Source organism: Punica granatum, chromosome 8 (assembly GCF_007655135.1).
Source record: "Punica granatum isolate Tunisia-2019 chromosome 8, ASM765513v2, whole genome shotgun sequence".
Classification (NCBI taxonomy): Eukaryota; Viridiplantae; Streptophyta; class Magnoliopsida; order Myrtales; family Lythraceae; genus Punica; species Punica granatum.
This window is the reverse complement of record NC_045134.1, coordinates 1,837,182-1,861,074: the sequence shown is the minus strand read 5'-3', so window position 1 is coordinate 1,861,074 and position 23,893 is coordinate 1,837,182. Positions and strand designations below refer to the sequence as shown.

Here is a 23,893-nt window from a genome sequence, read left to right as displayed (position 1 = left end):
TAGCCAGCCACTTCGTTTTTTTGGTTATATACCTAGTATCAAGAAGTTTAATGGATTTCAATTCGAGCTCGCTTACTAATAATAAAACCCTCATAAATAATTATTTTCTCCATTTATAAGACTCGAATTCGAGAAAACAATTACCGAACCAGTTAAATCAACCGTTGTTAGTAACCAAATAATCTTTTTTATCTTAATTCAACATCCAATTATTTCAATAGATCACTTAAATTGAGAGAGGAATTTGAACTAATCTTCTTCTATTTATTGAGACTGCGAGCGTGTGTGTGTGAGAGAGAGAGAGAGAGAGAGAGAGAGAGAGAGACAGACAGACAGAGATGTGTACGTTGGAGAAGAGGGGCAATGTCTTTGTGCTTGCGATCACCGGCACGGGCGAGCACAGGCTGAACCCCACCCTCGTCTGCTCCCTCCGGTCTTCCCTTCGCCGTGTCCGCGAAGAGCCCAATTGCTCGGCCCTTGTCACCACCGCCGAAGGCAAGTTCTTCTCCAACGGCTACGACCTCTCCTGGGCCCAGAAGCACCGCGACCGCCTCGAGCTCATGTCGTCCGAGTTCCGGGCCCTCGTTCGCGACCTCATATCCCTTCCCATGCCTACCATCGCCGCCGTCACCGGCCACGCTTCTGCATCCGGCCTCATCCTTGCGCTGAGCCACGACTACGTCCTGATGAGGAAGGATCGGGGGTTTCTCTACATGGGTGAGGTGGACTTCGGCCTCGTGCTCGCCAATTGGTTCGTGACGCTGATCAGGAGCAAGATCGGGTCGCCGGCGGCAAGGCGCGAGATGTTGATGAAGGCGGCGAAGCTGACTGCCGCGCAGGGGGCGGCGATGGGGATCATCGACTCGGCTCACGACGGCCCGAAGGAGACGGTGAGTGCCGCCGTCAGGCTTGCCGAGGAGTTGGTCGCGAGGAAATGGGACGGAGACGTGTACGCCGCTAATAGGATGGTAGTCCTGAGGGAAGTTTTGGATTCCCTCGGCTCCGACGAGACCGTGGAAGCTGTGGCTAACCAGGCCAGCTCAAAGCTCTAGCCTGGTTGGCCTTTCACTTTTTGGGCCGAAGTCATTGTAAAAATCACCTTAAAGTATTAAATTCTGTAAACCTGACCCGCCGAATGTGTCATCATCATATGTAAACCCGACCTGCATGTGTAATTACCTTGAATTCTTTTTACGAATGAAAGTAGTTGTTCATCTAGCATTAGAATTGCTGTAAAAGTATTGAAATATGAAGTTATTGAGGATCTTGCTTCTTGCGTTTTATCTAAATCGACGGGTACCCACCATCCACTCGATAGTAAGTGAGGTGCTCTTAATGATAAGCTCGTAACGGTGTAAAAGGTTTTGACCAAAGTGATAAGGAAAAGGAAGGAAATTCTACAGTTTGCTCTCCATTAGAGTTTGGCTAATTCATCATGATGAAGAATCTGAAGCTTTCATTCGAGGCGTCTCTGAATGTTGAGCTCCAGTTAGAAGGTGAAGTGCCGTTGTTTGCTGCCCTCGATATTGAGCGGAACCGGCTGTTCTTCAATTCCTCCACGAACTTCATCTACACGATGCAGTTGTAGTCTTTCCGAGTGAGTTTCTTTTCCAGAAACCTTGAAGTTTCATTCATGCTGAAAAATGAGCTTTTACTTCCTTGAATGAATATAGAGCCATGCCCATGTGCTTTTGGAAAGCCATGACCAGACCACATTAAAATTTCAGGGGCATATGAAAGCAAGCGGGAAGATAAGAGCCTGTTTGATTTCTATGTTTGGCTCAAGTTTCTTTCTAATTTGTGTGTCAGAAAATGAGGAGGCTTGGAGGAAAAATGTGGTGCCAGCTGAAGTACACTGGGTCGATTTGAAGGGCGGTGACTTCGTTACTGTCTAATCCTGAGGGAGATATGCTTGGTGTCACCGCTGGTTTTGAGCAGACCACGTCAAGGTAGTCTCGGACAACACCGATTCACCAAACCAAGGCCGGGATGCCCTCCCATAGGTGAGGTTAAGGGTATGACTGTGCTGGGATTCTTAGTTGAGCCTCTCTTCCACTCTCTCACCTTTTGGGTCTTGAGAATAAACGACACACTTAAGGTTAATCATAAGATATTATATCTATATATAGATTCTTAGATTTATCCTAGAGATCTAATTGCAATTATTAATTAATCTATATTAATTAATTAATTAATCATAAATTAGTCCTTGCACTTTAAGTCATCTAATGACTTGCCCTCTAAATAAGAAAGAAATATCACTTTTGTCCTTGAACCAACTTTCAACTTATAAACAATGTATTTATAGAAACTTTTCATATAAGGAAACTCTCGTATTTCTCCAATCGGATTTACCTTGATATTGGATTCGGTCTCAGAATGTGCTAGAACCATTGCAACCACATTGCAAGCCTCATCCAATAATTAATTTATAATTAACTTTCTTAATTAGAATTAATTATTTCATTGGCTTAAATACGCTCAATGTGTATGACTAACTAGGTTTATCACTAAGTGACAATGTGATTATAATATCAACTCGTTTGACTTTATCGAGAACCCTTTCCATAACAAAAAACATAATTCTTAAAATGTTATCGGCTCCTAAAGTTCATGAGTGACGCCTCACAACATATCATAACAATTCAAACAGTGACAAATATATAATTAAAATATTCTAATGAACCTATAACCATATATGTCATGCACTACGTCCCTTCACTATAAGATCTCAATCTAGCCAATGCCACGGTAAATGTCAAACCCTATAGCCAACTATATGGATCATCTAGTTTTATTCTTAGATCTATAGCACTTAAACATAAATCATTTTCTATTCAAGTCTATTTAGTGAGGGTCCTACAACAATGACAGAACGACTCGAATAATCGACCCGTTTTGCCAAGCAGAGTCTCAAGAAATCTTCCTCTTTGCCTTCAATTACATCTGAAAACGACTTGTAAACCTTATTATCACCATCCCTCATTGGTTGTCCGCGGATTCCATTATAAAGAAGTGTATCCACGACTTCTTGTACCAATTCCTCTTGACACATTACTAATTCCCTTGGTGTAGATCTACTTGTTGTGAATAGAACGATAAAAGTATTGTTCCAATAGATAACTCTTCTATAGAGTTCATTAATATCTAAGCTCATTAGCTTAACCCCATCTATCTGAATGATGGGTCCTAGTTCAGGAGGAAGAACTTGTACGAGACGTAAAACCATCTATTATGGTTCTATATTTGTTCGAATAAAATGCTTAGCTAATTCCATGCTTCTAAACAAAAAATCCTTACTTCTTCCAATTTTGTGATCTTCCCGTTCATTACCGTGGGTCTTTCTTCCCCTAATTCCTTCCATTCTACCAATGAATAATCTAGAATAATTCGTAAATCTACATCGGCTAATTGTTCCTGGATAGCCCCCCACTCCAGTAGAAATTTCTCGATTTCGAAATGTATCAAAGCCTTGAGTAGTGAAAAAAAGTGGGATGCTATATTTCCAGGATTGGATTTCATATTTGAAAAACCCTTGTCATTGTAAGACGGTAGGTTTTTTAGCTATGGGCTCGGCAAAGGAAAAATTGGGATAGGATCTTGATTTAAAAACCGAACATGGAAGTTTCCTTTCGTTCGGCTCAAGTAATTACACCAAATAAATAAGGAGTTTTCGCTTTTAAATTCTCGAAAAATCCCCAAAAATATGAAGAGTTTCTGTATAATGGAGTCTCCGTCAATATGAAGAGTTTCTGTATAATTACATCATAAGTACTTTACTCAATATGAAGAGTTTCTGTATAATGGAGTCCCCATATTAACGCGTATCTTATTGTTTTACTGGTGAATTCACAATGCTAGAGCTTTGGTAACCTCTAGTTTGATCAGGGAAACCACAGAAAATGAATCTGCTAATGAAGGTTACAGATTCGGGCAAGAGGAAGAAACTTAGGCCTTATTTGGTTTTAGGGTGTTATTTTAGAATCACAATTCTAACTTAACTCTACCCACTACAAAATAAAATAACTCATACAAAGTCAAAGAGTGAGCCCCATTTATACCACTTTTTTCCACAACAAAACAACATAACTCATATAAAGTCAAATGGTGGGCCCCATTTATACCACTCTTTTTCAAAATCAGAATCTGATTTTAAAATCCTACCATGAAACCAAACGCAACATTATAATATCATAGCTGCTTATGGTTATTTTGGCCGACAGAGACTGTCAAAGAGGTATAATAACATTATGCAAATACAGTTTTATCACTATTATCAACTTGACGATCGGGATGATCAGAACCGGGACCATATTGATGTGAATTGTTATTGCGAATAATAAGTGGACGTATCATAGAGATAGAGTAAAACTTAATCTAACTCCGGGTTGTATGATATTCATTGCAGCTTATCAATCGTAATGTGGAGATCTCCATGGTTGAGAACACACTTGATGATCCCCGACAGAGGAAGCCCAACATCACCAAGGCAAAGGAGTTGCTCGGGTGGGAACCCAAGATCAAGCTGCGCGACGGGCTTCCTCTCATGGAGGAGGACTTCAGGTCGAGGCTCGGGAAGCCAACAAACTGAGAACCTCATCACCGGAATCAAAGGACTTTTCCATGATTGTTCTATGCTCTCCGGGAATAGCTTACTAGATAGTTGTAATAAAGGGTTGAGTGGGTAGGCCTTTTATATTTCCTTTAATAGCGTGATGGATGGTGGTCTATATATATACAGTAAGGTGAATACGATGTTCCTAAACTATCAGCAAAGCTGCAAAGGATTCTCTTTCTTGTTGGGAGTTTAAAATTGTCTCCATTTACTGTTCTATAATAATTTGCACCCTAAAGTTTCATCTTCTTTTTTTTCCCCTTAATCTTTCCCCTGCGATCCCCAAATCCTAATCTTGTCTCCTATGGGTCCCCAAATCCTAATCCTGTCTCGTATGGGTCGACAGGTCTATCCCGACCTAATTTAAGGTTATCCTTTTTTAAAGGGTAAATGTCAAATTTGGTCATCAACCTTTAGCTTTTTTTCTATCTTAGTCCTTAAACCTTTTTTTTTGCTGGATTTCGTCCTCAACCTTTTTCACGTGATATGAGTTTAGTCATTCCGTCCATTTTTCCTGACATGTATATTCGTCAAATGAGAGTACGTCACGTGCGCGACAGATCACTGCTATTCTAAACCGGTTGTTATAGAGCAAATCTAATTCTTTTTTTAATCAAATCCGTAAATCGGACTAAGATATTTTCCTTTTTTTAGGATTCCAGCCATCGCTTCTCTTTCATCGTCTCACGCATTGACAGATGGCTAGAATCATAAAATAACCGAAAATATCTTAGTCTAGTTTATAGATTTGATTAACAAAAGAATCTAATTTGTTCTATAACAACTAGTATAGAATAGCAGTGATCTGTCGCGCACGTGGCGCACTCTCATTTGACGAATAGGGAAAATGGATGGAATGACTAAACTCATACCACACGGAAAAGGTTGAGGACGAAATCCAGCAAAACAAAAGGTTTAGGACTAAGATAGAAAAAGAGCTAACGGTTGAGGACCAAATTTGACATTTTCCCTTTTTAAATTAAAGGGTAAGGAGACCAAAGGTGACCTAAAAAATGGGTTGCCTTAGGTCCCTTGTCCAAAATGTGACAAGAAGTAATTAGCATTAGCAAAATCTGTTGAACCACAATCATGAAATTGAAGAACTTTGGTTGGTTGTTATAATATAAGATTCAAACCTTGTATTACTCCTCGCAATTGAGACACCCTCGTTTCGTTACCTTGTAGTCTGCTTCAATATCCTTTGAATTTGATGTGCCGAGGCGGGGTCGAATGTGAGTGAACAGAGAACTGCCCCTCATCTACAGGGCATGCCATACTCATTACTCACCGTCAGTCGGCCATATGTCGGCACATTCCGAATCATTAATACGATAGCGTCAGGAGACGTTACCTCGACCAAATTAGCTCCAAGGAACAAAGCTCTCTTGTCGAATTTCCCCCAATTCTGTGTCGAACCCTTTAAGGCCTGTTTGTTTTCCCAGTTTTGTTTTCCCAGTTAAATCACAAAAATTTTAACTTTAACTTTAACTCAACACACTACACAACAAAAACACACATTTTTCAAGTAAAAAATTTTAACTTTAACTTTAACTAAACACACTACACAACAAAAATACACGTTTCCCAAGTCAAATTTATAACACCATCTCATTTGTCATTTTTCACAATCAAAATCAAAGTTACTTTAACTCTGAAACCACACGCACTGTAATCTTTTGAGGAGGGAGATTGCTACCCAATCACCCGGAAGAGGTAATCAATGTTTCTTCCATATAACTAAGTTCCATCTTTTTTATGCTGGAATTTTTTGTGATTCATTGTACTTTGCAAATGCAGCCGAATGAAGAACTTAAGAGGTGCGTTTGGTTTCAGAGTTAAAGTAACTTTAATTTTGATCGTGGAAAAGGACAAATGATTGTGTAGTGTGTTGAGTTAAAGTTAAAGTTCAAATTTTGACTTGGGAAATGTGTATTTTTGTTGTGTAGTATATTGAGTTAAAGTTAAAAGTTAAAATTTTTGTGATTTTAACTGCGAAACCAAACGGAGTACCTTAGGTGTATGGGCAGTAGAGGTGTTGTGTTTTTAATTTCAGTAAATGAAACTATTAGGACAATGGAGATTTCTGCGATGCTGTTTCCTTGGGAATATTTGCTGTTATCTCCTCGTGTTTGAGGTAAAGGAAGCGAAATGGGTGGTAAAAATGGCCCGTGCCTCTATTATCATGCGTGCATCATGCTTCTCTCTGTTTCACTAGCTTTTCGGTTAGTTTAGAGAACAAGGAAACACTTGTTATCACTGCGTTTTTGGGAAAAAGAACCGAAGCCTGAATGGTTTTGGATTTGCTTGTTTGCATGTAGATTATGAGCTGAAACCCCGCGATCCTTGTCTGGTGGTGAAATCAGAGGGCTGCAGCTGGATGCTCCTGCTTTTCTGCCCTCGTAATAGATTTTGGATCTCAGGAGATAATTATTACGATCGGTATGGATAGAAGCAGAAGTCCACCACAAGCCAGGAGGTTACGTGGAAACGAGCGTACAGTGTATCCTGACGCTCCTTACTCTCGGGATCGGACTCAAAGGTATAGATATAATAGCCTGTCAATTTGTGTCCAAATTTTAGTTTAATTACACTTTTTATGTTGTGAACATATTTTCGATCTCCAGTTGGGTGTTTTGTGCTTTTCTTTTAAGAATCTTTTATACTTTCGATATGAAATTAACTTTTTTTATATTCCCAACACCCGCCCTCACGTGGCACTGTGTGATCTTTCTCATAATTTTATCTACACGTGCTACGTGAACCTTAACTGTCCGTCCTCAACAACTGACCTGCCTATACGTGCCACGTGAACCTTAACTGTCCGCCCTCAACAACTTACCTCAAGTCGGTCTCTCCTCTCTTCCGGACTGGGGCCTTAACTACCTCGAGTTGGACTTCTTCTTCCACACTCGGGCGAGGGGGGTCAACGACTACGAGTCGAACTTCTACTTTCAGACTCTTACTTCGCTAGCGTGGTGTGGGCTCCTGCGCATACGCTCTGATACCATCTTAAATTATACTGGGCTTATACGGGCTTGAACTCAACTTTCAACTTAAAAGCTCGAGCTAGTAAATTGTGAGGCCCAATCCCATATAAACCACTCTATTTTCTTTTATACTTCCGATATGGGATTAACTTTTTTATATTCCCAACAATGAAGAAGCGTCGTGCAAGGTAAATTTTATTCTATGACTTGTGTAATTTTATCTCGGATAAAATGGTGACGGTCTTTACTTGGAAGTTTATTTAGTTTTTTCTCAGGACCCTGACTCCAAAGTCTGGTCGGGTTTAGTAGGATTGATTGGTACTCTTGGTTGTAAAGAATGATGATCTATGGGCTATTGTTCGCTTGTTTATGCTTCTGATGCTTTCATGTTAGCTGAAAACTTTGGCACCATACATGATGGGAAACTTATATTGTCTCCAGGCAGAATTATCTTTGTAACAAATGCAGAAGGCCAGGCCACTTTGCTCGAGACTGCTCCAACACGACTGTTTGCAACAATTGTGGGCTTCCCGGGTGAGATGCAGTTTATTTCTATCTCCCAAAGAAAGAACTCATGAAATTGGTTGTATGCTATATCCAGTTTCTCTCTGATTATTATTTTGTTATTTACATTAGCCATATTGCTGCTGAGTGCAATTTGACCACAATGTGCTGGAACTGCAAGGAGCACGGTCACATGGCCGGCCAGTGCCCGAATGACCCAGTCTGTCATCTGTGCGGGAAGTCGGGCCACCTTGTGCGGGACTGCCCAGGCTCGGGGCAGCCTGCCCATGATTCGAGGCTCTGCAACAACTGCTACAAGGCGGGACATTTGGCCGCTGAATGCGCCAATCAGAGGGCCTGCAACAACTGCCACGAGCCTGGCCATCTTGCCCGGGATTGCCCAAATGAGCCAATCTGCAATATGTGCAGCATCTCAGGCCACGTGGCCCGCAATTGCCCCAAATCAGGCTTGCAGTCTGAGATTGGTGCCACGTTCAGGGCCATTAGGTGCCGGAACTGCGGCCAGTCAGGCCACAGCAGCCGAGACTGCGCGTCCATCGTCATCTGTACTAATTGCGGGGGAAGAGGCCACGAGGCTTACGTTTGCCCTTCAGCCCGATTGGTTGAACGTGGGCCTCGGAGATACTAGTGCCCGGAGGCTTACTGCCATTTTGGTTCTTTTTGATTACGGGCTCCAACAACCATTTGGGCCACTAATAGGGAGCCCCTAGCCGAGCTCCCCCTAGAGCAAGGGGAGCCGATAGAGATAACCAAAAAAACTTTGTTATTTACTCAATTTTTTAGAAGAATTTTTTAGAAGAGACTTTCATTATTTTATTAGTTTTGATGGACTAAATGGCTGTCACCACGCGTAGTTAGCCCCACACACACACATACATACATATATATATATATATATATATATAGTTACGTGATTGGTATTAGGAAGTTTCAGTTTAAGTTGATGAGTTACTAAACGATAAAACTTTTCTAATTAAGAATTTTTTTCATTCGTAATTTTTGAATGGTTGGTATTAGAAAGTTTCAGTTCAAGTTGATGAGTTATTAAACGATAAAACTTTTCTAATTAAGAATTTTTTTCATTCGTAATTTTCGAATTTGAGAAAATAATTATCGAATCACTTGAATCAGCCGTTGTTAGTAGCCACGTCGTCTTTTTTATCTTAATTTAACATCCAATTATTTCAATAGATAGCACTTAAATTGAGAGAGGAATTTGGTAGCTAAAAAATTCTTTGAAACCCAGCCTTGAACTACTCTTCTTCTATTTATTGATCATATTCATAGCACCCACCTACTGGGTCCGGCCTTGGGGTTGATATTTATGCTTCTGCTGCCATTAGTGAGACTGAGAGCGAGACAGACGGACAGACGGACGGACGGACAGACAGAGATGTGTACATTGGAGAAGAGGGGCAATGTCTTTGTGCTTGCGATCACCGGCCCCGGCGAGCACAGGCTGAACCCCACCCTCGTCGGCTCCCTCCGGTCTGCCCTTTGCCGTGTCCGCGAAGAGCCTAATTGCTCCGCCCTTGTCACCACCGCCGAAGGCAAGTTCTTCTCCAACGGCTACGACCTCTCCTGGGCCCAGAACCACCGCGACCGCCTCGAGCTCATGTCGTCCGAGCTCCGGGCCCTCGTCCGCGACCTCATATCCCTTCCCATGCCTACCATCGCCGCCGTCACCGGCCATGCTTCCGCAGCCGGCCTCATCCTTGCGCTGAGCCACGACTACGTCCTGATGAGGAAGGATCGGGGGTTTCTTTACATGAGTGAGGTGGACATCGGCCTCGTGCTCGCCAATTGGTTCGTGACGCTGATCAGGAGCAAGATCGGGTCGCCGGCGGCAAGGCGCGAGATGTTGATGAAGGCGGCGAAGCTGACTGCCGCGCAGGGGGCGGCGATGGGGATCATCGACTCGGTTCACGACGGCCCGGAGGAGACGATCCGCGCCGCCATTAGGCTTGCCGAGGAGCTGGTCGTGAGGGAATGGGACGGACACGTGTACGCCGCTAATAGGATGGTGGTCCTGAGGGAAGTCTTGGATTCTCTCGGCTCCGATGAGGCCGTAGAAGCCGCGGCTAACCGGGCCAGCTCGAAGCTCTAGCCTGGTTGGGCTTTTACTTTTTGGGCCGAAGGCATTGGACCCAAAATTACCTTATGTTATATTAACCCTGTAATTCTGACCTATCTATCAAATGTGTCATTATAAATCAAATCCTTTCACGAATGAAAATAAAATATGAAATCACCTTAAATTTTTTTTTTTACCCCTTTGAACACCTTCAGTATTAAATTCTGTAAACCTAACCTGCCGAATGTGTCATCATCATATGTAAACCCGACCTGCCGAATGTGTCATCATATCTTGAATACTTTTTACGAATGAAAATAGTTGTTCATCTAGCATTAGAATTGCCATAAAAGTATTGAAATATTTACTATTGAAGTCACTGAGGATATTGCTTCTTGCCCTAAAAACCCTATAGTAACGGGTACCCACCATCCACTCGATAGTAAGTCAGGTGCTCTTAATGATAAGCTTGTAACAGTGGAAGAGGTTTTGAAACGGTAAGGATGAAAAAAGAGAAGATGAAAATGTTTGGGATAGAGAGGTATAAGATGAAAAGGTTTGGGACTAAAGTGATAAGGAAAAGGTCGGAAATTCTACAGTTTGCTCTCCATTAGAGTTTGGCTAATTCATCATGAAGAATCTGAAGCTTTCATTCGAGGCGTCTCTGAACGTCGAGCTCCAGTCAGAAGGCGAAGTGCCATTGTTTGCTGCCCTCGATATTGAGCAGAATCAGTTGCTCTTCAATTCCTCCACGAACTTCATCTATACGATGCAGCTGTAGTTTTTCCGAGTGAGTTTCTTTTTCAGAAACCTTGAAGTTTCCTTCATGCTTGGAGTTTGGGAAATGGGGAAATGAGCTGAAAAATGAGCTTTTACTTCCTTGAATGAATATGGAACCATGCCCATGTGCTTTTGGAAAGCGATGACCGGTACACATTAAAATTTCAGGGGTATATTAAAGCAAGCGGGAAATCGCCAAAGAAGGAGAAGACCGCGTCAAGGTAGTCTCGGGCAACACCGATTCATCAAACCAAGGTCAGGGATGGCCTCCGATTGGTGAGGTTAAGGGTGAGGCTAAGCTGGGGTTCATGGCCGAGCCTCTCTTCCTCTCTCTCACTTTTTAGGTCTTAAGAATAAATGACACGCTTAGGATTAATCGTAAGACACTATATCTATATATAGATTCTTAGATTTACCCTGAGCATTTAATTGTAATTATTAATTAATCTATATTAATTAATTAATAGCAAACCTGTTCTTGCACTTTAAGTCATCTAATGGCTCGCCCTCTAAGAAACAAAGAAAGATCAATTTTGTCATTAACCCAAGTTTCCACTTATAAACAATCTATTTATAAAAACTTTCAAGAAAGTAAACTCTTGTATTTCCCCAATTGAATTTACCTTGATATTGGATTCGGCTTCGGGATGTGCTAGCACCCTTGCAACCACATTGCAAGCATCATCCGATAATTAATTTCTAATTAACTTCCTCAATTATAATTAATTCTTTTCTCAACTTAAACATACTCGATGTTTGTGACTAACTAGGTTCATCACTAAGTGACAATAAGACTATAATATCAACTCGTTTGATGTTATCAAAAACACTTTCTGTAACCAAAAGCATAATTCCCAAAATGTTCTCGGCTTCCAAGGTTCACAAGTGACGTCTAGCAGCATATCATGACAATTCAAACAGTGACGAATGTATAATTAAAATACTATAATGAACTTGTAATCATATATGCCATGCACTAAGTCTCTTAGCTACAAGATCCCAATCTAGCCAAGGCCACGGTAAATGTCAAACCTTATAACCAACCATAATGATCCTCTAGTTTCATTCTTAGATCTGTAACACTTAAATAAAAATCGTTTTCTATTCAAGTCTATTTACCCCAGCTGATAATTTCTCAATCCAAAATAAAACTCACATCCATAGGACCTTTTCTATGTTTACTCAGGTTAGTGAATCCCGTCTTGATTGGACAACTACCTCCAAGAATAACTAGCTGGGACAACCATATGAGGAATACTCATGCTAAGCACATGTACATTAGCAATAGCAAATCCTAATTACTCATACATGAGATAACGTTTCATCTTATGTTTAAGGACTATGTACACTAATACGGTCTAGATTATATTCATCGACATTAGTAATTAATTACCATGTGAATATTACCTAAGCATAACGTTCGACCACTCATTACATAAATATCCAAATGTCTGTCTTGACAACGGTAGTCATATAACATGAGACTCTCTACTTTATCTTCATTAATATCTATATACTAATCGTGGATACAGACATATGTGACGATTTATCCGGAGAGATAACGTCTAGTTATATTTCCTATGATTGTGAACAATTTGAAGATATTCTTATTGAAATACTCTGTCACCCGTATTCTTAATTCTTTAATAATGAAGTATTCACAAAATATTTTAAGAACTTTATTCCAATAAACATAGACAGTATATGAATAATAAAATAAACTTCATTATCATAAAATGAATTATCCGAATACATAAATTGGTTTTAAAGCATATCACTAACAGAGACTATGGTAGAGGACCTTCGGTAAGGTGTTAACGTAAGTAAGGATCTTTCTCTAGCACTAAGAGCTCTATTTTGGTATATTTATATTGTGCTAGATTTTATGCCTTTAAAAGTGGACATACTCGTAAGAGGGAAGAAGATAAAGACTATATATATTGGGGAAATAAGATTCTTCGTATGGCACATTCCTCTTTGGCTGGCATTAAGTCATCTTCGTGCATGGATGCTCGTCATAAATAAAGCTTTGACATTCGGCATCTTGTCCTTCGAATGATGGCCGTGACGGGAAATGCATCTTACTCTAAAATTTGACTCATATAGCATCTGCAATTCATTTATGGCGAAACTACTTTTTCTTCTGAACCTATGTTTGGATGTTCAACTTCGTGGCGCCCAGGGTGATGTGGGAAGCACTTCTACTACGATTCTTCTATGCACAAGGGGATTAAGTTTTGGGACCGATGACATTAGTCAAATTACTTGCAACTTCTGCATTAGGGGTATAGAACTCTTTAGTTAATTGTGTATATTATTAATTAGGTGGCTTAGCTTGTATTTGTGTGTTTGTTTCAACTTAATCAAATAAATACTTGAAATATAGTTACAAGTTAGTTACGAGGGAAAATGAATGAGAGAAGGAAGGAAAATGAGAGATGAGTGTCTAAATTACTCAATTATTAAGTAAAAAATTACTTAATGAGAGATGAAGTGCTTACGTTTGCCCTCCAGCCCGATTGCTTGAACGTGGGCCTCGGAGATACTAGTTTCCCAGAGACTTACTGCTTCTTTTCCCATCTACAAGACATGATTGATTTATAGGCCAGATAAGCCTCTTCATTGCTTGACCTGTGCTCATTCCGGGCGAGAGAGATTCGAGGAAAGTCCTGAGTTATTCGTTCTTTTTTATTGCGGGTGGCGGGTACATCAATAGGAAACTGCAAAGTGATGGCGCCGATGTTCGAGTTTGATCCAGTAAGCACCAAATTGTACAGCTTGTTTATTGCGTCTAAGATCAGATTATGCCGTTTGTATGCCGATGTACATCAATAACGCATGCATTGGACGTGGAGCGAATCCCGAGATCTTTGAGCGGGAAATACCATTCGAGGATTCCCATGTGATTCACAGGAGAACACACGAGAATTACATTCGAGATCTATTGAATCGCATGATTAACATAAAGGAACAACGTTTTTTTTTTTTTTTTGGTTCTTTTTAATTACGGGCTCCAACAACCATTTGGGCCGCAAATAGGGAGCCAACAACCATTCTGTCACCATGCGTAGTCAGCCACATCATTTTTTTGGTTATACTATCAAAAAGTCTAACAAATTTCAATTCGAACTGAGTCGGTTTACTAATAATAAAACTCTCATAAACAATTATTTTCTCTTTTAATAAGACTCGAATCCAAGAAAACAATTAAGCTCGAAGCTCTAGCTTGGTTGGGCTTTTACTTTTTGGGCCGAAGTCATTGTAAAAATAACCTTAAGTTAGATTTCCTTCCCCCCTCTGAACACCTCAAGTATTAAATTATGTAAACCTGACCTGTCGAATGTGTCATCATCATATGAAAACCCGACCTGCATGTGTCATTACCTTGAATCCTTTTTACGAGTGAAAGTAGTTGTTCAACTAGCATTAGAATTGCTGTAAAAGTATTGAAATATGAAGTTATTGAGGATATTGCTTCTTGCGTTTTATCTAAAGTGACGGGTACCCACCATCCACTCGATAGTAAGTGAGGCGCTCTTGATGATAAGCTCGTAACAGTGGAAAAGGTTTTGAAACAATAATGATGAAAAAAGAGAAGATCAAAAGATTTGGGATAGAAAGGTATAAGACGAAAAGGTTTAGGACCAAAGTGATAAGGGAAATGTAGGGAATTCTACGGTTTGCTCTCCATTAGAGTTTGGCTAATTTATCATGATGAAGAATCTGAAGCTTTCATTCGAGGCATCTGTGAAAGTCGAGCCCCAGTCAGAAGGTGAAGTGCCGTTGTTTGCCGCCCTCTATATTGAGCGGAATCAGCTGTTCTTCAATTCCCCCACAAACTTCATCTACAGGATATAGCCACAGTCTTCCCGAGTGAGTTTCTTTTTTCAGAAACCTTGAAGTTTCCTTCGTGCTTGGAGTTTGAGAAATGGGGAAATGAGCTGGAAAATGAGCTTTTACTTCCTTGAATGAATATGGAGCCATGCCTATGTGCTTTTGGAAATTGATGAACAGACCACATTAAAATTTCTGGGGTATATGAAAGCAAGCGGGAAGATAAAAATTATTTTGAGGATCAGATTGGTAGCCGGCCCAAGCTCCATGGATCATTATGATGGTTTAAATATTGCTATATGTCATCACTTTATTTTGATACTTTTTTCTGTTGGGGGTGGTAGCCACTCTGTATTAAAGTAATTATTAATTTATAATTTCACAAAAATTAGCAGCCTTTGACTAATCGTTTCCTACTCATTGATCATAGCAGCCCCATACTGGGCCGGCTCTGGGGTTGACTTCATGCTTTTGCTGCCATTTGTTCTTTGAAAAATTACAGAAAAGCAAAAAAAAAAAAAAGGCTTTTATTTATTACATGAATCGGGGGAGCTCAGGCGGTGTTCCCTGATCGTCGATCTAGCCCATCGATAAGGTCATTGGAGGCCTAGTCCCCAAATGACCTTGTCGATGGGGGAAGTCGGCCCCCAACCTTGTTTGCTCGCTCTTCTAAAGGGAGAAGAATAGAAGGGGAGCTCGGGTGATCGCTCCCTGTGGCGCCCTCCCCGTCCATGGTTGCTGGAGGCTGTAATCAAATAAGTTTTTTTCTCGTTTTGTGTTTGTTTGTTATTATTAAACCTTCACAGGAGACAAAATGATGTAATTGTTTTTTTATTGATGGTTTAAGTGACAAGGTTACTCTAGATGTACATAGTCAGCACTCAGCCACTCATCTTTTCTATGTCAATTTTACATAAAACAGTTTTGATAGACGGAAATGAATTTGATTGTTAAAATTTTTCAAGATTTAAATTGGTGGTCAAACCAAATTTCTGAGATCATTTTAATTATTTACTCATTAATATAATATATGTCATCATTATCATTCTGTACTTTTTTTTTTGTTGGTCAAAGTCTCTTCGTACTAATTAATTCGAAATTCGAAGTTTTAATAATTATATATATATTTTTTTTCAGAAATTAGCAAGCCTTGGACTAATCATATTCTATATATCGGTAGCATCCTGGTACTGGATTGACCCTGTGGTTGAGTGTATGCTTCTGCTGCCATTAGTGAGAGAGAGAGAGAGAGAGAGAGAGAGAGTCAGAGACATGTGTACGCTGGAGAAGAGAGGCAAGGTGTTTGTGCTTACGATCACCGGCCCCGGCGAGCACAGGCTGAACCCCACCCTCGTCGGCTCCCTCCGATCTGCCCTACGCCGTGTCCGCGAAGAGCCCAATTGCTCCGCCCTTGTCACCACCGCCGAGGGCAAGTTCTTCTCCAACGGCTACGACCTCTCCTGGGCCCAGAACCAGAGCGACCGCCTCGAGCTCATGTCGTCCGAGCTCCGGGCCCTCGTCCGCGACCTCATATCCCTTCCCATGCCTACCATCGCCGCCGTCACCGGCCATGCTTCCGCAGCCGGCCTCATCCTTGCGCTGAGCCACGACTACGTCCTGATGAGGAAGGATCGGGGGTTTCTCTACATGAGCGAGGTGGACATCGGCCTCGTGCTCCCTCGTTGGTTCGTAGTGCTGATCAAGAGCAAAGTCGGCTTGCCGGCGGCAAGGCGCGAGATGTTGATGAAGGCGGCCAAGCTGACTGCCGCGCAGGGGGCGGCGATGGGGATCATCGATTCGGCTCACGACGGCCCGGAGGAGACGATGAGCGCCGCCGTCAGGCTTGCCGAGGAGCTAGTCGCGAGGAAATGGGACGGACACGTGTACGCCGCTAATAGGATGGTGGTCCTGAGGGAAGTCTTGGATTCTCCCGGCTCCGACAAGACGGTGGAGATGGAGGCTGCTGCTAAGCGGGCCAGCTCTAAGCTCTAGGCCCATTGGGCTTTTACTTTTTGGGCCGAAGTCATTGGACCCAAAATCACTTTTTTTTTAATAAGTAACATAGATGACCCAAAATCATCTTATGTATTAAATCATGTAATCATGTCCAACCAAACATGTCATTAAAACTTAAATCCTTTTACGAATATAGAACCTAAAAATGGCACTAAATCACCTCATGTATTTCTCTCTTTTTTTTTCTTGGGCGAACAACTTAGTTATCAAATTCTGTAATCCGAGCATTTCGCACATGTTTTTATATATTGAATCGTTTTTACAAATGAAAATAACACGGGTCTGGTGCTAAATTTACTGTAAAAGTATTAAAATATTTATTGTTATAGTCATTGAGGATATTGTTTTTCGTGCTTTATCTAAAGCGCGGGTATCCACTTGATAATAAGTTCTTATAAGGGTGAAGACTATCCCTTTGTTTAGATTGATGGAAATTGAGGAAAAGAAAAGGGAGGGGAGAGAAAGTTATATAGGAATTTTTAAAAGGAGAAAATTATATATTTAGTCCTGTATTTTTGCTTACTTTCTATTTCGTCTCTTCTATAGTTTTTTTTTTATTCTCATACAGTTTTTTTTTTCTATTTTAATATTCTTGTTAACTCTTCTGTTGACTTTTCTGAGTTGGCTTTGTATGGGTCGCCATAAATGACACGTAAGCTATTATCCATTGGCCGAGTTGACTTCTTATGGGTCCACTTACGACATTTCATTTCAGCTCTCCTTTGAATTCATGTTAAAATATAAAAAAAGTCACAAAAGAAAAAGGAAGTTAATGTCCAAAGAAAGAAGAAGATGAAAAGAGGCAGTAGGGACTTCGCTTCTTCCTCTTCTTCGCCTAATCCCAGCAATTTTGCAAATTCAAGGAAAATCAAATTAAACCCAACTTGTAGAATTAGTAGACTAACAAAAACCCTAACGCAATCAAGCGAATCCCACATTTCGCTTCACCAATATCTTTTCACTATCCAGTACTCACTCCCCTAGTTATCATTGTTTAGTATTTTCTATTAGCATTGCCTTTTCTTAATTTGAAATTTTGATATTCACTTTGATCAATTCGAACATTTCTCTCTGGAATTTCAAACTAAAATTTTGAATATTTTATGTCAGATCTCATAATAACCTACGGACACTCCCTTTCATTGAACGAGAATACTCAACAAAGGAGAGGAATGCAAAGTATATATATTAATTGGGAGCAGAGCATATAATTAAAGAAGCAGTGAAATGAACCAATCCAATTTTACCACTTCGCCTTCATTGTTCTTTGATTTTCTTCATTTTTTGTTTTTGTTTTTGTTTTTTTAATGTTTCTGGCTTTTACATTTTTTTTCCAAGGAATTCTGAGATAAATCAGAAGTAGTGAAACTTGACGTGTATTTTTATAACAGGTTGAATTTTTTACCGATTTCATTTCATCCCTCTACTGCCGAGGTTCCTTTTAATTTTGGATAAAATAAAATTGCTGATGTGTCATTTATATTGCACTTATAAGGATCCAACTCAGCATACTTAACGGAATGACGAAAACAAAAAAGTAAGAGAATGTATAGGATAAAAATAGAAGAAATAGAAAAAAGATGATAATAGAAAAGTTAATAAAGTTACATCACTAAAAGTATTTTTTTTTCTTTTAAAAATTCTATATATAACTTTCCTTCCCTCCATTTCCCTCATATCCAAACAAGTTTAGGGAAAGGTTTTCAAACAATAAGGATGAAAAGATTTGGGGTAGAAAGAAGAAGATGGAAAGGTTTATGACCAAAGTGATAAGAAAAAGTTGGGAATCTCAGATGAGCAACGAAGCAAGCTTAAGTTAGTAGACTCTGCTGAGATCATCTAACGTGCGCCTCTGTGTTACCCGCCGGCATCAGTTAACTTCCCTTCCTTCCCACGGCCGCTGCTAGTGCTAAACCCTGAAAACCCTACTCGCCGAGCAGACGACCTCCGGGGTTTCTGCTGTGTGCTCTTGATTGGCATCTGGCTGCTTGATCATGAAGAATCTGAAGCTTTCCACGGAGGCGTCTCTGAACGTCGAGCTCCAGGCAGAAGATGAAGTGCTGTTGTTCTCCGCCTTCGATATTGAGCGGAACCGGCTGTTCTTCGTCTCCTCCGCGAACTTCATATACACAACGGAGCTGTATTCGTTCCAAGTGAGTTTCTTTACCAGAAACCTCGAAGTTAAGAGATTTCAGTAGTCGGTCTTTTATCTGCTTATATCTTTTGCCATGTTTGGAGCTCGGAAGTTCGAAAAATGAGCTTTTGCCGATTTTTGGTTGAATAAATTTGGGGCGTTGTGCTTTTTCGAAAGCTGGAAACATATAATCGGAATCGGACCACGTTAAAAATTCAAATGTATAGAAAAAAAAAGAGAAGAAAAATGGAAAAATAGGAGCTTGTTTCATTTCTATGTTTGGCTCAAGTTTCTTTGTAATTCGTGTCAGAATGATGAAGCCTGGAGGAAAACTGTAGTGCCAGCAGAAGTTGATCAGGTCGATTTGGAGGATGGGGACTTTGTTACTGCCTTCGACTACTTAATGGAGAAAGAAGCGCTGATACTGGGTACTTCTAATGGATTGATGTTGCTGCATAGTGTGGACGCTCATGTCACAGAGGTTGTCGGCAGAGTTGAGGGTGGTATTAAGTGCATCTCGCCCAGTCCCGATGGAGACCTGCTTGGTATTACCACTGGTTTCGGGCAGCTTTTAGTAATGACACATGATTGGGATTTATTGCATGAGACTACAGCAGAGGACCTTCCTGAAGCTGTTGACGTAAGTAAGGATCTTTCTCTAGTACTCAGAGGTCTGTTTATTGTATGTTTCTTGTGCATATAGATTTAGGAATTTTAAAAGGGGACATATTTTTTAAAGAGAAGATAAAGATTATTTAAGGCGAAAGAGACTCTTCGTATCACACATTCCTCTTTGGCATAAGTCATTTTCTTACATGGATGCTTTGCATGATGAAGCTTTGATATTCAGCATCGTGTCCTTCTAATGATGGCAGTGACAGGAAAGGCAGTCTTATGCTAAATTGTGACTCACACAGTGATTTGCAATCCATTTCAGATGAATCTACTTTTTCTTCTGCACCTATGTTTGGAAGTTCAATTTCTTGGAGGGGTGATGGGAAGTACTTTGCTACACTAAGTGAGCTCTGCAATTCTTCCATGCATAAGAGGATTAAGGTTTGGGACCGAGATTCAGGTACATTATTGGCGACTTCTGAAGCAAAGCCCCTGGTGGGAACTGTGCTAGAATGGATGCCTAGTGGTGCCAAAATTGCTGCCGTATGTGAGAGGAAGATGGATGGTGACTCTCCTTTGATAATTTTCTTTGAGAGGAATGGATTAGAAAGAAGCTCATTTAGCATTAACGATCAGGTAGATTCCAAGGTACAGATTTTGAAGTGGAATTGCAGCTCAGACCTTCTTGGGGCCCTTGTCAGTTGTGAAAATCACGACTGTGTTAAGATTTGGTCTTGCAGCAATAACCATTGGTACTTGAAACACGAACTTAGATACCCGAGGGAAGATGGATTGAAATTCATGTGGAATCCAGCAAAGCCTTTTCAGTTGATCTGTTGGACACTGAGAGGACAGATCACAACTTACAACTTTATTTGGACCACGGCCATCTCAGAGAACTCAACAGCCTTTGTGATAGATGGTAATAAGATACTCGTGACACCGCTCTCTATATCCCTATTGCCACCTCCGATGTACTTATTCAGCCTGCAGTTCTCTAGCGCTGTTCGTGATATAGCATTTTGTTCGAAGAATTCAAAGAGCTCTTTGGCTGCATATTTGTCTGACGGCTGTTTGTGTATTGTGGAACTTCCTGAAATAGATATGTGGGAAGAGTTGGAAGGTAAGGAGTATAGAGTTGAAGCTTCTCTGTATGAGGCAGTATTTGGATCGTTTGTGCATCTTACGTGGTTGGATACGCGCACTCTTCTCGGTGTGTCTTCTTATGAGAGTAGTCACATTAAGTGCCACAATCAAACCTCAACTGGCAAAGAAAGGCTCTCAGGTTACTATATGCAGGAAATGGAGCTCTTTTGCTCTGAGGATCATGTGCCAAGCTTAATGACCTGTTCCGGCTGGCATGTCAACATTGCCAATCATATTTCTCTGGAGACACCAGTTGTTGGTATTGCTGCCAATCCTGCTAAGAAATCTGCTGCATATATTCAATTCAATGGTGGAATTATTTCTGAGTACACTTCAAAGTTGTCCAGCCAAGGAGGATCTCTGAGACGGGTAGATTCTAGCTTTTCATCCACCTGCCTTTGGATGAGTGCAGTCCTTTGTGTTGAAAGTTCTGATCCTCTGCTTTTTGGACTGGATGAAGTAGGGAGGCTTCAAGTCGGTGGAAAGATTCTTTGCAATAACTGCAGCACTTTCTCGTTCTATTCAAATCTTGCGGATCAAACGATTACACATTTAATTCTTGCCACCAAGCAGGACTTGCTTTTCATCATTGAAATTAGAGATATACTGCATGGGGATGTGGAAGAAAAGTATGAGAACTTCACCCATTCTGTTAACAAGAAACTAAAAGAAGAGAAAAAAAGTTTTGTCAATATTTGGGAAAAAGGTGCCAAAATTGTTGGTGTCTTGCATGGAGACGAAGCTGCAGTTATAATCCAAACAAATCGGGGCAATCTCGAGTGCATTTATCCGAGGAAGCTAGTCTTGGCCTCGATCATCAATGCACTGGTCCAGCTGCGTTTCAAAGATGCCCTTCTTATGGTAAGGCGTCACAGAATAGATTTCAATGTAATTGTTGACCACTTTGGCTGGCAAGTATTCCTCCAACATGCTCCAGAATTTGTCAAGCAGGTTGAGAATTTAAACCACTTGACAGAGTTCATCTTCTCTATAAAAAGAGAGAACACCTCGGAGACACTGTACAAAAGTTATATTTCTTTGCCTTCTGCAAAGGAGGCCAAGGATGCGGAAGTAAGAGGTCTGAAGGTATATGATACCACCAACAAGGTGTCTTCGGTCCTTCTGGCCATAAGAAAGGCTATTGAAGAACAGCTACCTGAAACGCCTGCAAGAGAGCTGTGTGTATTAACAACGTTTGCTCGAAGTGATCCTCCTGCCCTCGAAGAAGCTCTCAAGAGAGTAAAGGCGATCCGTGAAATGGAACTATTGGATTCGGATGACCCGAAGAGAAAATCTTATCCATCTGCCGAAGAAGCTCTGAAGCATCTCTTGTGGTTATCTGATGCTGAGGCAGTTTATGAAGCTGCTCTGGGACTTTACGACCTAAATCTTGCTGCTATGGTGGCCCTGAACTCCCAAAAGGACCCGAAGGAGTTCCTTCCATTCCTTCAAGAACTCCAGCGAATGCCATCTCTCTTAATGCGGTACACGATTGACCTTAAGCTACGCAGGTTTGAGAACGCCCTCAGGCACATTGCATCTGCTGGAGATGCCCACTACAATGATTTTATGAACCTTATAAAGAAGAACCCCCAGCTCTTTCCTCTCGGGCTTCAACTGATTGCTGATCCTGCCAAGAAGAGTCAAGTACTTGAGGCATGGGGTGACCACCTTAATGAAACCAAATGCTTCGAGGACGCTGCGATCACCTTCTTGTGCTGTTCCAATCTCGAAAAAGCTTTGAAGGCATATCGCTCTTGTGGTAACTGGGCCGGGGTTCTTACAATTGCTAGTCTTCTGAAATTGGGGAGTGAGGAGATTCTGCAACTGGCTCATGAGCTATGCGAAGAGCTTCAAGCACTTGGGAAGCCTGCAGATGCAGCGAAAATTGCTCTGGAATATTGCAGAGATGTCAAGTTGGGTTTGGGTTTGTTGATAGGTGCACAAGAATGGGAGGAAGCCATGAGGGTTGCTTTTATGCACAGGGAGGACGATCTCATCTCTGAAGTTAAGACGGCTGCTTTAGAATGTGCATCCACTCTGGTTGGCGAGTATGAAGAAGGATTGGTGAAAGTTGGAAAATATTTGGCTCGATACTTGGCTGTTAGGCAGAGAAGATTAATACTAGCAGCGAAAGTCCAGTCAGCGGAACAAAGTATGACTGATCTTGATGATGATACTGCTTCAGAAGCAAGCAGTAATTTCAGTGGAATGAGTGCTTATACCGCAGGGTAAGGCTTTTCAACTTACGTCTTTATTGCAATGTCATAGTCCGCAGTATAAGTTTTTTCAATTTATTTCTTTTATTTCACCATTGTCGTTATATTATTGAGGCTGTTAATTAATTAGTATTTCCATTTGACCATTTAATCCTTGGATTTTCAAGATTGGACTCATGACTTATATAATACTTGAATTCTAAATGGTTAATCTTCATTACCAGGACAAGGAGGGGATCCACTGCTTCCATCAGCTCAAGCGCTGGCAGCCGAGCAAGAGAAGCTAGGCGTCAGAGAAACAGAGGAAAGATACGACCTGGAAGGTATTTATACATCAATACTTTTCTCCACATTAAAGTGCTTGAGCCAAAGTTCGAAGCAGACAAATTTCTTGGCTTTGTTTTACAGCCCAGGAGAGGAGTTGGCTCTGGTGGATCATCTAAAGGGCATGTCTCTAACAGCTGGAGCTATGAGGGAGCTTAGGTCTCTGCTGATCTGCCTTGTGACTCTCAGGGAGGAAGAAACTGCTCGAAAATTGCAGCATATAGGAGAGTGCTTCCAACTGTCACAATTGGCTGCAGTTAAACTAGCCGAAGACACAATGAACACTGATGCGATAGATGAGCAGGCCCATACTTTGGACCGTTATCTCCACAAAGTGAGGGTCCAATCACAAAGTTTGGAGGTTATGTCATGGCGTCACAAAGTATTTGTCTCTCCTTGATGCAAGGAGATGATGTCAGGTTAATAACAAATTGGTTGAGCAGACTTCGATTTACAGAGTACTCTTCATTTTCTTTCAAGTAGATAATAGCTTAATGGTGTCTTCTACTTTATTGTCTCTTTCTCATTACGATTGGGCTATCATGTCTTACACATTGTTCGTTTTGGGTCCATTGATGTCCAAGCAATGATCAATGCTATAATACCTTGCAGACTCAAACAGCT

At 41.0% G+C, this 23,893-nt stretch overlaps 5 protein-coding genes across 6 annotated transcripts; all 5 read left to right on the top strand.

Moving 5' to 3' along the window:
- Positions 1–270: 270 nt before the first annotated feature.
- On the top strand, positions 271–1,283 carry LOC116216053 (enoyl-CoA delta isomerase 1, peroxisomal-like). Its single transcript, XM_031551973.1, has one exon. It carries the CDS (start codon positions 339–341, stop codon positions 1,050–1,052), a length of 714 nt encoding a protein of 237 aa, XP_031407833.1. The 5' UTR covers positions 271–338; the 3' UTR covers positions 1,053–1,283.
- A 6,768-nt stretch (positions 1,284–8,051) lies between these two features.
- LOC116189283 (DNA-binding protein HEXBP-like) lies at positions 8,052–9,061 on the top strand. Its single transcript, XM_031518879.1, has one exon. The coding sequence runs from the start codon at positions 8,177–8,179 to the stop codon at positions 8,753–8,755; it is 579 nt and encodes a 192-aa protein (XP_031374739.1). The 5' UTR covers positions 8,052–8,176; the 3' UTR covers positions 8,756–9,061.
- A 297-nt stretch (positions 9,062–9,358) lies between these two features.
- On the top strand, positions 9,359–10,397 carry LOC116189663 (enoyl-CoA delta isomerase 1, peroxisomal-like). Its single transcript, XM_031519426.1, has one exon. The coding sequence runs from the start codon at positions 9,452–9,454 to the stop codon at positions 10,232–10,234; it is 783 nt and encodes a 260-aa protein (XP_031375286.1). The 5' UTR covers positions 9,359–9,451; the 3' UTR covers positions 10,235–10,397.
- A 5,602-nt stretch (positions 10,398–15,999) lies between these two features.
- On the top strand, positions 16,000–17,156 carry LOC116189617 (enoyl-CoA delta isomerase 1, peroxisomal-like). Its single transcript, XM_031519347.1, has one exon. It carries the CDS (start codon positions 16,031–16,033, stop codon positions 16,805–16,807), a length of 777 nt encoding a protein of 258 aa, XP_031375207.1. The 5' UTR covers positions 16,000–16,030; the 3' UTR covers positions 16,808–17,156.
- Positions 17,157–18,679: 1,523 nt separating this feature from the next.
- On the top strand, positions 18,680–23,888 carry LOC116188107 (elongator complex protein 1). 2 transcript variants are annotated; one of them, XM_031517256.1, is made up of 5 exons: positions 18,680–18,984; positions 19,276–19,609; positions 19,903–22,957; positions 23,170–23,268; positions 23,354–23,888. In XM_031517256.1, the coding sequence occupies exons 1-5, from the start codon at positions 18,826–18,828 to the stop codon at positions 23,667–23,669; spliced, it is 3,963 nt and encodes a 1,320-aa protein (XP_031373116.1). In that variant the 5' UTR covers positions 18,680–18,825; the 3' UTR covers positions 23,670–23,888. The 2 variants fall into 2 exon arrangements, with proteins under 2 accessions (XP_031373116.1, XP_031373117.1); XM_031517257.1 differs by lacking the exon at positions 18,680–18,984 and having other exon boundaries at positions 19,464–19,605.
- The last annotated feature ends 5 nt before the right edge of the window (positions 23,889–23,893 follow it).

Coding starts and splice junctions, on each gene's coding strand:
- LOC116216053 (XM_031551973.1), top strand. CDS start 339: ATGTGTACGTTGGAGAAGAGGGGCAATGTCTTTGTGCTTGCGATCACC.
- LOC116189283 (XM_031518879.1), top strand. CDS start 8,177: ATGAAATTGGTTGTATGCTATATCCAGTTTCTCTCTGATTATTATTTT.
- LOC116189663 (XM_031519426.1), top strand. CDS start 9,452: ATGCTTCTGCTGCCATTAGTGAGACTGAGAGCGAGACAGACGGACAGA.
- LOC116189617 (XM_031519347.1), top strand. CDS start 16,031: ATGCTTCTGCTGCCATTAGTGAGAGAGAGAGAGAGAGAGAGAGAGAGA.
- LOC116188107 (XM_031517256.1), top strand. CDS start 18,826: ATGAAGAATCTGAAGCTTTCCACGGAGGCGTCTCTGAACGTCGAGCTC. Junction 19,610..19,902: donor TCCTGAAGCTGTTGACGTAA/GTAAGGATCTTT, acceptor AATCCATTTCAG/ATGAATCTACTTTTTCTTCT. Junction 22,958..23,169: donor ATGAGTGCTTATACCGCAGG/GTAAGGCTTTTC, acceptor CTTCATTACCAG/GACAAGGAGGGGATCCACTG.